This window comes from Tetrao urogallus (genome assembly GCF_951394365.1).
Source record: "Tetrao urogallus genome assembly, chromosome: 4".
In the NCBI taxonomy this organism is placed as follows: Eukaryota; Metazoa; Chordata; class Aves; order Galliformes; family Phasianidae; genus Tetrao; species Tetrao urogallus.
Window position 1 is genome coordinate 46,497,791 of NC_136817.1, and position 14,565 is coordinate 46,512,355.

General features: G+C 34.1%; 1 protein-coding gene across 1 annotated transcript in view; it reads left to right on the forward strand.

Moving 5' to 3' along the window:
• The window catches only part of FRYL (FRY like transcription coactivator), a gene marked incomplete at both ends in the record, with an annotated part of 87,236 nt that overhangs the window by 47,571 nt on the left and 25,100 nt on the right, over positions 1–14,565 (forward strand). The window contains 12 exons of the mRNA XM_079534389.1: positions 681–831; positions 1,182–1,285; positions 1,975–2,160; positions 3,833–4,034; positions 4,875–4,996; positions 5,479–5,669; positions 6,327–6,421; positions 8,297–8,904; positions 9,561–9,658; positions 10,646–10,816; positions 11,797–11,937; positions 14,048–14,245. Coding sequence (XP_079390515.1) covers positions 681–831; positions 1,182–1,285; positions 1,975–2,160; positions 3,833–4,034; positions 4,875–4,996; positions 5,479–5,669; positions 6,327–6,421; positions 8,297–8,904; positions 9,561–9,658; positions 10,646–10,816; positions 11,797–11,937; positions 14,048–14,245 — 2,267 coding nt within the window. The remainder of the gene's footprint in view (positions 1–680; positions 832–1,181; positions 1,286–1,974; positions 2,161–3,832; positions 4,035–4,874; positions 4,997–5,478; positions 5,670–6,326; positions 6,422–8,296; positions 8,905–9,560; positions 9,659–10,645; positions 10,817–11,796; positions 11,938–14,047; positions 14,246–14,565) is intronic.

Below are 14,565 nucleotides of genomic sequence, written 5' to 3' on the forward strand. Positions count from 1 at the left end.
AACCCAGAATGAGTTGTAAACATCATTGCAAGTGAAGCAGTTTCATTCCATTTCTTTGCCTCATCAGCACGAAAGGTAGAACGTTAGGCTGAAGAAACAGAAAAGAGATTCGCAGGTGGAAAATTAAATGAATGAGGAAAAAGATGATAGAAAATAAGTTAAAAAAGAAAAAGCAAAGACATAAAATTAGAAGTGATTATTCTTTTAAACAGCAGCAGTACTTGTTTAAAAAAGAACATGCTTATCAAGAATGCTTATCAAAGCGAAGTATAGCAGGGAAGAAAAATCTTGCAGTGTATTCTAATTAATTTTCAAGCTTGCTTTAATTAATTGATTTATTCTGATCTGTGTTCTGTTTTTTTCTGAGGTGCAGGTGCAAGGATAAAAGTCGGTCTTTTCTAAAACTCCCATCTACTTTTGGAGGCATTTCTTTAACAGGGGCTTATTAACTGTCTCTGCTCTTGTACCAAACTCACCTTAATTATTATTGCCTGTGTTCAACTGCTGCATAGAGGCCTCAGTTTGTCAAGAATTTAAAAATGTTCAGAAGACTGTAAAACAGAAACAGACAATTTCTATATTGTATAACAATCTTTAGAAGACTTGTAGAATAAAAAATTACACATATTGAGGGTGTTTGTTTTTATTTTTATGGTTTGTTTTTTCATCTATTCTGTTAGGTGATTCAATGCCTCTGTATTCAAACTGGCGGTTGAAGGTGATGGAGCACAATCAAGGAGAGCCTCTCCCTTTTCCACCCAATGGAGGTTGCTGGTCACCCTTAGTGGATTATTTGCCTGAAACAACTTCTCCGGGCATGTCTCTACACAGGTAATTGTTCTGACAGTTGTAAATGCTTGCTGGTGTCAATTCATTACTTTTCAATTTGTGTTGTACAAATATAGGAATTTAAATAGATTTAAAGATAACAGATAAACATAGTACAATTATTTTCTGTGATTTTGCACATCTGTTTGAGATCTTTAAGCCTTCTTAAGCCTTTTATTTTGGGGAAGTGGAGTTTATCTTCATTGTGAGCATACATATTTCCCTTAACGCAAGTTTGTGGGTGTTTATAACTAGACTTGAGAGAATGCTGTTCAGAAGCATTTTAAGCTCTTTGCATCTGTACATAAAAGTTGCATGTTATGTTCTGCTAACAGATTTATTTTTGTTTTTAGATGCAACATAGCAGTGATCCTTTTGACTGACTTGATAGTTGACCACAGCGTGAAGGTGGAATGGGGAGGTTACTTGCATCTTTTGCTTCATGCCATTTTTATAGGTACCAACATTCTTCTAGAAATACTTCCTAAGTACATAGATGTTCTTTTGTCCATTTAAATTAGTGTTTATCATTGTATTTAAATTTCATTAGTATATTAATATTTACAGACAGAGCTTTAACACAAAACATGGAAGGGACTGCTGTATTGCTAAAAATCTGCACTATTTATATACCTGTGATGGCCTATTTGAAAACTTACTTTCAAAAATAAAAATGGCATTCCTTTTCCTTTTGAAAAATATTTCACCTGAATACCTTTCAACTTGGTTAAAATGAATATAATTAAGAGGAATTGCAAGAGTTCAAAAGCAATTTGTTGTACCTCTTTTCCCTCTGTGACAAAAGTGAAGACAAAGTGAAATTCTGCTCATTTTTTCTTTCTGTTTGTCTTTGTTGTAATTTTCATACAGAGAACATATTAATTTCTGACTGCTGTGTAAGAAATGAGGATATCTTTATGTTTGTTAAACTACATGCTTTGCTTTTGTATTTTAACACTGAAAAAACATCTAAGGATGGAAGAAATAGCTTTTGTATCTAGCAGTAACCATGTGTGCCGTTATTTATTTCATTATGTGATTTTCTAATAAGATATAACAATTAAAAACTGCTATTATAATAATTGAATTAAATGTGCTCTCTGCATTTAATAAAACTTTTTTTTTTTTTTTTTAAATCTGTGATAGGTTTTGACCACTGCCACCCTGAAGTGTATGAGCATTGTAAACGATTGCTTTTGCATCTGCTGATAGTGATGGGATCTGGCAGTAATGTCCAATCTGTTGCTTCTGTCCTGCTCAGAAACAGAGAGTTCAATGAGTCCAGGATGCTCACTGTCAAGCAAACTACACACTTAGATTATACTTTTACAGGTATGCTTTAGACTTGTAAAAATGACATGGGAAGTTTACTTCTAGGCATTATCAAGATCTCTTATACTTAACTATTTTTCAGAGCCCTTGCTAGTAAACTACATTTTATTTCAGCTCTACCTAGCTGGCTAAAAAATATTTTAAGACTGAATGAGTACTGTAAGTACAAAGTACATTTGCAGTTTGTGCCCCATTGTCAGAGCTGAGAGCTCAGTTGAGCAATTAATTAATAATGGAAAAAACAGAGGAAATTCTATGCTTTGGATCTGTAATAGCACAGTTTTTAAGATGCTTCTAAAATAAAATAAAAAAAAACAACAGGAAAATGCATCTCTTACTTGCGCATAAAAACTTTGAATTTTGGACTTCGTTTTTTTTTGTCATTGTTTAGTAACCTAGCAGAATATTCTTGTGAGGTCTGCCTAAACATCACAATATCATAATTATGCAATAAATTCTTTTTTTTTTTTTTGTGTAACCATGAATGTAATAGGTGTGAGCCTAAGGTATTTTCTAAAGAAAAGCGAAGAGTAATTCGTAGGAATTCAGTAGGTGGCAGCACGTTGCTATAAAATCTGTCAGCTCCATCTTGAAATCAGAATTGGTTTCGTTTTTGACCAAAAATATGCATCTGCTTTCTGCATCTGATAATTCATGGTTATGAGGAATTAAAAAGTGGGTGTAATCAATGAATTATTTTATGTAAACCTATTCACAGAACTTTACTGATGCACCCATGTAATCATTCTGTTCCTAATCTTTGCAGTTTTGAGCAGAACTTTCTAAATGTGACACAATACTGTGCTATGGCTACTGAACAAAAATATCTAAGGGGAAGTGCAATATGATCAGTATCAAATATTTCCATCTGGGGATTAAAATAAGATCTTTACATGTATGTATACCTAGTACAAGATCAAGCAAGTTGATTTGAACTTTTCTTTGAAACAAGTACTGAGCCCTGTAGCTCAGTAGATTTATTTATTTATTTATTTATTTATTTATTTATTTATTGGTGTTTGTCAGTGGGTTTCAAGTTTATGTACAATTGTTACAGCCAGAGATTCATGACTGTAGTCTTTTATCTGTTTGCTTTCTCCTAGCAGCTTGTCATTGTAGACATAATGTGAAGAAAATGTACATTTCTCTTTCATGGCCTCATGATTATTTTCATGGTGAGCAGCCACTGTGTTAACCTAACTTCAGAAGCTGTGCAGCCAGAAAAGCTCTACTTAGAATTGATTCACTAGTTAAAACTTAGTGTTTGCTGATTTAAAGTGCTGTCAGTTACAGTGGGACTGACTTTTAGCAAAAAAAAAAGTATATATATATCTGCATGTTATTTTTAAGCAGTTTGGATCACTTGTCTCAACTTTCTCTACTCTATGATGAGATGCTTCAGAGACTGTTGAGCTGTTGTTTCACTATATCACCAATACAAAAATCAAACAGCGTCCGGTGATTCAAAAGGAGGAATCTAACTGTTCCTTATTAAGGGTCAACTCATTCTAAGGCTTTGAAAGTTTGTTTGATTTCATTTGAAATTATTGCATCCATGAAATTATTCTCACTATATTTGTTAATTTACTAATTTTTATAGGGCTAATTTTTCTTTTTATTTATTTAGTATTGAACTGTTGAGCTCATAATGGTCTCCTTTTTATTTCAACAGGTGTTCATGATTTTATACCTGATTACCAGCCCTCCCCAATGACTGACTCAGGGCTTAGTTCAAGTTCTACCTCTTCTAGCATCAGTTTAGGAAATACGAGTGCTGCCATGTCTCATATGCACACCACCATCCTCAATGAGGTTGACATTTCAGTAGAGCAGGATGAAAAAGTAAAAACTCTCATAGAATTCATTACCTCAAGGTAAGATTTTAGTTTTCATTTTTGCTAAGAAAAATGCTGTATCAGTAAGAATATTGAGTTTAGCCCAGAAGAGTTTTTATATGGTGCAGTTTATAAGCAACCCTAAATCTCCAACTATTTGAAAGAATTTCCTCATCCTGAGTGTGTAAGTCTTTTACCATGTTCTACATAGGTTCATTATCATTGCTTTCCACATAGTCTCTTCCATCCTGATGAAAAAATACAAAAAAATGATTAGGAAGCTGCAAGATTTGTGGGAAAAGACTATAGATTGACTTACAGAAAAAAGATGGGAATTGGGGGGGAGGGAAGAAGAATTAGTGGCAAAGACCATCTGTTCAAAAAAAAAAGAAGCAACACTTCTTCAGTTTATATAATAGTATACATAAAGCTTTCAAGATTGTGTAAGTTGGAAATTCAATTTACTTAATCAAAAGTTATGAGATTTTCATAGCCCTGAAATCACAATAGTGTGGTTTATTGCTGAGAAAAAAAAGATAAGAAAGAATGTGGTTTTAACAGTATTATGGTGGTAGCTGTAACCAGCTTGTTGTTAGGTCACTAAATATCAGCTAATGGAGAGCATCTCTGCAGATTTACACTGCTTACTTAGAATTGATACACTGCTTTTCCCTGTTTCTTACTTTTCTGTGTATTATTGTAGCAATATTAAGCTGTTGTCAAAGTTCTTTGATTTGTGACTGCAATTCTAAGTGGCTTCATTTATGTGATAGGCAGTAGATTATTTTGCAGTTACGCAAGGCAAAAATAACATTTAACACTAGTGACAAAGGCTGTGATTTTCATTCTGTCATGTTTGCTCTGTTTTTATGGTTTTAGGAAAAGAGGGCCGCTTTGGAATCATGAAGATGTTTCGGCTAAGAACCCTAATATAAAGAGTGCTGAACAGTTAACTGTATTTTTAAAGCATGTGGTATCTATATTTAAACAGTCTAGCTCAGGTAAGCTAGAAAACAGTCAAAATATGATAGCATGTTTAAGTCTGCAAACTGCATGATGTTTTTTCAGTGCCAGTAAGTTTACAGATACTCTATGAAATGACTTTATGATAGCTTCCTGCTTCTAAAAAATACTGATTTTTCTTGTGCATCACACATTTCAGTTCATACTTCTGTTGAATTGGATTTGAATATAATATTCTAGGAATGAGATAAAGATCTTACTAGTTTATTGCAGACGTGACATTCAAATCATAAGTGTTTTATTATCAGCAAGTCTCTCAAGTGTTAAATATTGTGAAAAACACGTTCATATGCCTGCAAAGATTTTTCAAATGAGTATTCCTTGAGAAAAATTGTAGGAGATGGGAATATTTTGTAGTTAAGGATGACTTCGACCGTTATACTGTTTATTAAAATCAGGTATGTTTGTGGGATTCTTTAATGAAGCACTGTGATATCTAAGTATTTATTTTCTTGTGTAGGAGGATTTCAGTTGGAACACTGTCTAAGTGAAGTTGCTTTGCAAACTGCTCTTTCGTGTTCCTCTCGACACTATGCTGGGAGATCCTTTCAGATCTTCAGGGCTCTGAAGCAGCCTCTTACTGCATCTACGCTTTCTGATGTTCTCTCCAGATTAGTAGAAACTGTTGGAGATGCAGGAGAAGAAGCTCAGGTATTTTATTTTTTTTACCCCCTAATTTTATTAGAAAATTGACATCCTTGTCTATTATTTTAATGATGGCCAAATTTAAAAGTTTTGAATTTGATTACTTCTGTTTTTGGAGATACTTTGTATATCAAAGCAGTTTTAGTCATTACATTTTCTGAATTTTCACCTAGTAAAATGAGATTTGCTATGTAAAGTGAACTTTACAAGAGTTTGATGCATCTGTTTCTTAAAAATGCAGTATCTTTCATAGTAAACGATTCCTGATATCAGTCATATAAAAATAATTTTGTGTTCTTTATTAAGAACTCAGGTAAAGTGTTAAAAACACCAACTTGGTGTCATGTCTAAAGAATTCAATCTAAGCTTTCAATATTGCAAAATGAGAATCTAAGTAACCAAGGGTGAGACCATACTTAAGAATAGTGTAAATCCGAATGAATTTTTTGAAATTTTAGGAATGCATTGAAGGGCTTGTCATTTGACTTTTTTCCCCATCTTAAAACTGTAGCCAGCTTGACCTTTCTCTTCAAGGTCATCTTCTAACTGAAGCATAAGAATAATCTAGTTATTGATGCTGATTTTATATTGCTACTCAATAGTTGTGATGTGATTTCCCTTTCACATACTGCATAATTTATAATGACCTGTGGCTTTCCCCAGGGTTTTGTCATAGAACTGCTTCTGACTTTAGAATCTGCTATTGATACGTTGGCTGAAACCATGAAGCATTATGATCTGCTTTCTGCTCTTTCTCAGTAAGTTCTTTCACTAGTCAAGCTATATTCTATGTTTTTATACATTTGAATTATTTAAGATCTCTGCTACTTATGTAATGAAATAATTAGTTATCATCTTTGCAGGGTAGTGATATCTCACTAGCAAAATTGCTTCTTTTCTGATGTTTTCAGCATTCTTCCCCAAGCAAAACCCATAAGAGCCTAGATTTGCTGAAGTAGATATCTGCTACCATTCCAAATTAGCCTCTTGGTTCAAAAACTTCCATTTAATTTGTTCTGTCATTTCTTCTGAAATTTCTCAAAAGGGGCACTGTGAGTACATTCAGGACTTTATCAAGCCGTAATGAACTTGATTAAATAATATAATTTCATGGGATCTTATTTTTCCCCATTTGTGTAATATTTAAGAAGTAATTTAAAGTTTACAGATATAAAATCTTGTTGCAATATATACTTCTATTCCAATCATAGGGTCGTAGAATGGTTTGGGTTGGATGGGACTTCTAAGATCATCTAGTTCCAACCTCTCTGCTATAGGCAGGGGACCTAGACCAGGTTGCTCAGAGCCTCATCCAGTCTGGCCTTGAATGCTTCCAGGGAAGGGGCATTCACAACCTCTCTGAGCAACTTGTTCCTGTGTCTCACCACCCTAATAGAAAAGAATGTCTTCCTAATATCTAGTCTAAATCTATCCTCTTCCAGTTTAAAACCATTTCCCCCATCCTGTTGTTACCTGCCCTTATAAAAAGTCCCTCCCCAGCTTTCCTGTAGACTCCCTTCAGGTACTGGAAGGTTGCTATAAGATCCCCCCAGAGCCCTCTTTTCTCTGGCCTGAAAAGCCCCAACTCTCTCAGCCTGTCTTCATAGTGGAGGTGCTCCTGCCTTCTGATCATCTTTGTGGCCCTCGTCTGGACACACTCCAACAGCTTGATGTCCTTGTGTTGGGATGTCAGAACTGGATCTGGTGGGGTCTCACAAGGGCAGAGTAGAGGGGCAGAATCACCTCCTTCCACCTGCTGGTCACATTTCTCTTGATGCAACCCAGGATTTGGTTGGCCTTCTGGGCTGCAAGTGCACATTAACGGCTCGTGTTGAATCTTTCATCAACTGATACTCAAATCCTTCTCCTCAGGGCTCTCAAACCACTTTCTAATCTTACTATAGGAGAAATTTCTTCAGCAGTAGAAAATGCTGTTTTTTCTTAGGCCTTAGATTTTTTGTCCATGTGTGAGAGAAGTCTGATTGAACAGTCTGAGTCCTTTCTTTCTGTGTCTCATTCCAGTTTGAGTGGTTAGCTCAATAACTTTTATCAAAATTGAAGAAAATTGCTGAACGTACGTCTTGTTTTGTTTGATTGCATACAAAAGGTTCCTGAAAATGTTCATATTTCTAAGAATTTCTTTCATTTCTAAGTATTTTATGAGTGACAACTAGAAGTAGTTGATTTTTTTTAGAAGAGAAAAATAAGATAATAAGCAAAAACTATATATTTATTAATTCACTTATTTCTCTACCTTTATCACATCTATTAAGAAGATAAGTCGGAATGCTAGATCTTCAAATCATCTTTTACATGCTTTTTTCCTTCTTTTACTGAGTTGCTGTGTAACTATTAGGGCATTAGGTGATTGTAATGAATATACGTTGTAAAAAAGATAATGGGGTGATAAAGTCTTATTCTTATGCTGCAAGGATATTATAATACATAGAGAAATATTCTCAATAGAGTATTTTCATATATTGTGATAGTTTTCCATGTATTTCCACATACTGTAGTAATGCTCACCGAGTTGTCTATCTTTGTGATTAGTGTCAGATCTTTTTTTTTCCTTTTTCTAAAGGATATTGCTGCATTTTGCATTGAATAACATGTTATAATGATTTTTATTTTAGAACCTCATACCATGATTCTGTAATGGGGAACAAGTATGCAGCTAATAGGAAAAGCACTGGACAGATAAATCTAAGCACAAGTCCCATTAACAGTGGCAGTTGTTTGGGATACTACAACAATACAAGAAGTAATTCTTTGAGACTGAATTTGATCAGTGAGAGGAGAGGTGACCGTCGACGGAGCAACACACTGGATATAATGGATGGAAGGATTAATCATGGTGGAAGTTTGGCCAGGACTAGAAGCCTTTCCTCCCTGAGGGAGGGAGGGATGTATGATGTGCAGCCAACTACTGATCCTGTCAATCTGATGGCCACCATATTTTGGATTGCAACTTCATTGCTAGAGTCAGACTATGAGTACGAATACCTTTTGGCTCTCAAGCTGCTCAACAAACTTCTTATTCACTTGCCTCTGGATAAATCGGAGAGTCGGGAAAAGATAGAAAAGGTGCAGAATAAACTCAAATGGAATAACTTCCCAGGCCTTCAGCAGCTTTTCCTAAAAGGCTTTACTTCAGCATCCACACAAGAAATGACAGTTCACCTCCTCAGTAAACTCATCACAATTTCCAGGCATGCTTTGGTGGATCCTTCTCAGCTAGCAGGTATCATTAGTAAATGTATTTGTAATGAAAATGTGATGGTTTTTTTTAATCAAGTGAAGTATAATCAAAATCGTTAGAGGTAATGCATTTGTCTTGAAAGGAACTCCCTTCAGTCAAATGTTTTTTGTAGCTGTTGATAGTGCAGTGCTAATAAGTGGGAATACATTACTGACAGTCATTATGTGCCAAAAAAACTGCGCAAAAACTTTATGTATTGACATATAAATTACACTTCAAACTTGCTGACAAATAAGTCTGAAGAGTTTATGTATTGCTTTTTGTGATCTTGTACTAAAAGCTCTGTAAGTACTATATCCAACATTTGCACATTATATAAATAATTTTCCTTATTGTGTTAAGCTGCTGAGTTTCTTGACAGCTTTGCTTAATTGATCCAGTGATGATTTTAGTTTCATCTGTCTACCTACTTAGACACACACACATATCATGCATGAATACAATGTCTATACATATATGATGTATAGGATATAATAATAGATGTTTATATAATATATATATATATACATGAGTGTAAGTATATCATACTCTAAGAGTGCTTAAATAGCAGAAAGATACACATACATACACACACAGTCCACATTAAATTATGTTAAAATTATTAGGGCTCATATAACTGTTTTTATGTATGTGTTTAGGATTTCCCCTGAACATCTTGTGCCTACTTCCTCATTTGATCCAACATTTTGATAATCCAACTCAGTTCTGTAAGGAAACAGCTGACAGGATAGCAAAGGTATGTAAAATAATGCTTGCTGGAATTTACTTTTATTACCAGCACTGGTTCAGTATTTTTTCACTCCTTCGTATAATTCATTAATGTGATTCTGTGAGTTATAAAGAGATAACTAACTATGAAATGTTTGATTTCAAAAATGTGATCCAGTCTGGTTGGTCTGAATAAGCCCTGAGTTTTCTTTTGTCACTGAAAAAAAAAATATACATTTTGCTTTTTCTATAAACTTTATAGGTAAAGAAAGAAATTGCATGTTAGCAATGATAGCATATACTTTTTCTTGTTTGATTTTGCTGGTTGTAATATTATAATATTACATTTAAATTTATTAAATTTGGTAATATTTAAACTAACTCAATTCTTATGCACACTTCCTAACTTATTGATGATAAGAGAATCTTATCTTTCATATTTGTGAGTAGGAAGCAAAGATTCTATTTCTTGTACAGAGACTAACAGGAAATATCTTTTAAAAAAAAAAGATTGATATATTATTGCTGTTACTTTTAAGAATGTCTTGGTCCTCAGAACTTTTACTGACTTTGACTCAAATGAGAGTGTGACTTAACCCATTTATGGTTGCTTTATAATATGCAAAGTTTATAGATGTCAGGCATTCGTTGAGAAGATCATCTAAGTTTCCTGCTACTGCAGCACAAAGGTAAAGTAAGACTAGTATGAGTAGTGAACAAGCTGGGATTGTGGACACTGCAGTACAAATATTGCAGATACTCCTGGCTTCCTAAGTACTAACCCTCACAGCTCTGATTAGTACCACCATAGTAGAAAATGGCTGGTCAAGATTTATTTAAAAGAAAGATGGTCAGTAATGCTGAAGAGACAGATCATGGCCTATGAATATCAGGGTGTAGTCATCACCCATTCAGGAATGTGGAGCTACATTTTCAGTAAATAAACAGTCTTGTTCCCTGACAGGTTAAAATTTTGTGATCTGTAATGTAATTGTATATACTTTTGGCTTTTCAGGTTTGTGCAGAGGAGAAATCACCAACTCTTGCCAATCTGGCTCATATGATGAGTTTATACAGTACACACAGTTATTCCAGGGACTGTTCTAACTGGATTAACGTTGTGTGTAGATATTTGCATGACTCCTTTTCAGATGCCACCTTTAACCTCGTAACTTATCTTGCAGAGGTAAATTTTTAATGAAGGTGTATTTCATGCTGACTCTCTACCTATTCTTGTTCATATGACTCTGAATATTGGGAGGAAAAGAACATCTTTCACCATGGCCACCATATTTTGGATTGCAACTTCATTGCTAGAGTCAGGCTATTATAATAATAAAATGTTTTAGGATATGGAAAAGGGATGACTACTGCAACTTAGGAGTGCAACAACTGGAGTGTGCCTTGAAATAATAACCACAGGTCCCTTTTTATAATAGTACTGTTTTGTAATGTCAGTTATGCTCTATGTTATATGAGTAAAACATGCACAGTCTTCACTTTAGTAAAATACATGTAATGCATATTTTAAAATATATGTTTTAACTAAGTACACATTTAAAGTTGTCCTTAGGAACCAATTTCAAAGTTTGTTTGTAAGTAGCATGTAGTATATCATCAAAAATAATTTAAGGATAGAAATCAGTACGATTCTGCCAAGCACTTGTACAGACAAACTATTGTTACCTTTAAAAAAGTTGGTGATGTGAAAAACTTTTAGAGCTTGTCTTTGAAGATTGTTCCTTCAACATTTTTCCTTGATAAGGAAAAAATACTTAAATGTTCTTACAAATGAATTCCTATATATTTACTTTATTCATAAGACTGTGTATACACGCATTGATGTAATTGTTTTTCTTGCAGCTTTCAGATTTTTACTTTATTTGAGCACTTTTATTTAGTAAGAAGTATTTTTTATTAGCTACTTTAGATCTGTGCTAACAGACATGAGTGAAATTCTGGGGGAAAATGAGAACAGGCAATATTGTTTTATTCCATTTTATTCTCCATTTTTATGATAAAATAAGATTTAGAAAATTATGGAGTGGCACACTAAAATTTATCATAAGGAAAAATAAATAAGTATGGATGTTTGTCTACACTTTAATGTTCATTTTCATTTCTTGCTACCACTAAAGGCATTAATTCTCAAAATCTTTTTCCTAGCTGTTGGAGAAAGGGTTATCCAGTATGCAGCAATCCTTGCTACAGATCATTTACAGTCTTCTGAGTCATATTGACCTGTCCACAGCACCAGTGAAGCAGTTTAATTTGGAAATCATTAAAGTTATTGGTAAATATGTTCAGGTATGTACTCTGAGAAGCCTTTCTGCTCGTTACAAAATTGAAAATTACACTTGATTTTCTTTTGGACTTAATATATCTTAAATATAAAAAACCAGTTACTTAAAGTCAAACTCTATAGTATTTTATTTTTTTGTTCTACATACTTAATTTGTTATAGGCTTATATATTTGTTCAATTGGAGTTACATCTTTTGGGACAAATTATGTGGATGAGAGTGCATCTGTTTGTAGATGTGGACAGTTCTGTGTATGTAGCCATAGCGGATGATCCTTTGACTATTAAAATATAACTCTTTAGATAAGAAATGAATTGCTGTTAAATAAAACTTCTGGGCAGTACTTAAATGTATTCCTTTTCCGAAAGATTTACAGTTAGGTGCATGTTTAAATCACTTGCACTAATAAGTCTGTTGAAGTGAGGAACATTAATGTTCACCTTAAGGAATTTGAGCACTTTTTATTAAAGGAAGTCCCCAAAACAGTGTTTTGCCCCAGGCAATTTGATTCTTTGTGATTGGAACACAATTTACTGCAGAATATTTTGTGGAAGAAAATGTAACATCTTGCTGAAGGATTTTTATGAAAATGCCAGGAGCACAAAGCCATTTCAGTGCACAACATTCTCATTATTTTTCTCCTTTTTTTTTTTCTTCCTTGAGTTCCATTATTGCCAAATGTAGCTCAGTCAAATGGTTTAATCATAATTAACCAGGAAAGGTAGTGTTCCCTGGATGATTTGTTATTGATGGATATGTGCTTTAGATATTGTGTTCCTGTCCGAATGCATTAGGCAAAATGCAGTGATTGGTATAACAATGGTCCTCGTAGCCTGGCATCTGCTTGCTTTGCCTCTAACCTTTATCTGAGCTTTCTATGCAGGACCACACCACCATGGACTGTAATCACAATTAGAAGATGTTAGCTGTCAAAATACTGGTAGTAGTGAAAGAATATTCCAGAGAAGCATATGCATTTTTGATAGGATTAAACAATTGGGTAATAAGAGGCCATATAATAAGACTTCTTGTTTAACTGTGGTGCTACAAAACAGGCTTTTTTAGTCTCCTGTGATCTCAATGCATCTTAATAAATATGAATTACTACAGGATGGTTCAAGTTGAGATGATATTTTTTCTTATGCTTATGATACACAGAAATAACAAGGTTGTTGAAGGCCATCATTGATTACAAAGAAGCACATGCTAGTTAGAGCTTTGCAAGTGGTGCTTATTTGTTTTAATGCAGTAAATAAAAAGTATTTTAACAAACTTATACTGGTACTAAAAAAAAATTACTAGTAACTCCAAAGAACTGGAAGATTTAGGTTTCAGTCAGAGTCCTAACATTTTCAGGAGCATAAATCTTAACCCTTAAGTGCTGCTTGTGGTGTGTACATCTTCTGTTATCCACTCTGCAATCTCTGCAGATGGAATTGCTGAATTATTTACATCACATTAATCATCTTCTTGAAGAGAGAGCACTTAGCTCAGACTCAGCCTCTTATGTTCTCATACTTTTGTCCTTGTTTTTTTTTGAAGAGCTCCATCAGTTTGATGCAAGATAAAAAATGTTGTAATTTTTTTTTAAACATCTTTCTAATGCCTGAGGAAGTACAAAACATGTAATACGTTTGTCTGTTTTAAATTCAGTTTATTCGGCCCCTAAGTGTGAAATAATTAAAGATGCCAGGAGGTAGAAATTATTTTGCTTTTAAATGCTACTCAGTTTTGTTTTCTGGGACATGAAGGACAGATGTTCCAGATAATGATAGAAAAGAAAGAGAGAAAAAAAAAAAGATGAACACGTAAACAAACTGCGTAAATACTGGGAGCAAGGGGCATGAAACAGTCCAGTGTGCACTGTGATCTGGATCTAGTAAGCCTGCCTGGCTTGTTCTGACAGCTGTGGGATGACCTGATGCTTCGCAGCAGCCTTACCAGCATTTTGAGTTCCAAAGCTGCTGCTAGTGCTAATGCCTTGCACTCACCTGTGGATTAGAGATTTTGGCTTTGGGAACCTTGAAATGAGTCAAAGAAAAAACCTACTATACATTAAAAATTGCTGTATTACTCAATGTGATTGTTTGGTGATTGAGTTATTTTCTTTTTTAGAGTCCATATTGGAAGGAAGCCCTCAATATCTTGAAACTGGTGGTGTCTAGATCAGCAAGCCTTGTTGTACCTAGTGATATTCCAAAATCTTACGGAGGTGACATAGGTTCTCCTGAAATCTCCTTCACAAAAATTTTTAATAATGTTTCCAAGGAGCTACCTGGCAAGACCTTGGATTTTCATTTTGATATATCAGAGGTAATCATTCTGTTTACATTACAATGCAGTGATTTTCTGTTCCAAACTTGGATTTATTTTGTGTTAGCATCAATGTTTGCAATGATGTCTAAAAATAAACATTATTTTTAAGAATGCATGTTGAAGTTTTATACACACATGAAGTGTAACTAAAGTCGTACTGAAAAGATTTATTAGAGCTCAAAATGATGTATTAATTAGTACAGATGACTTGTATGTCTGGAGATAAGAGCATAGCCAACTGAACGCTATATAGGGATGCAGAATCTGGAGAGAACTTTAGAAGGAATCAAAAATAAGGGATTGTGGTTGAAACAGTT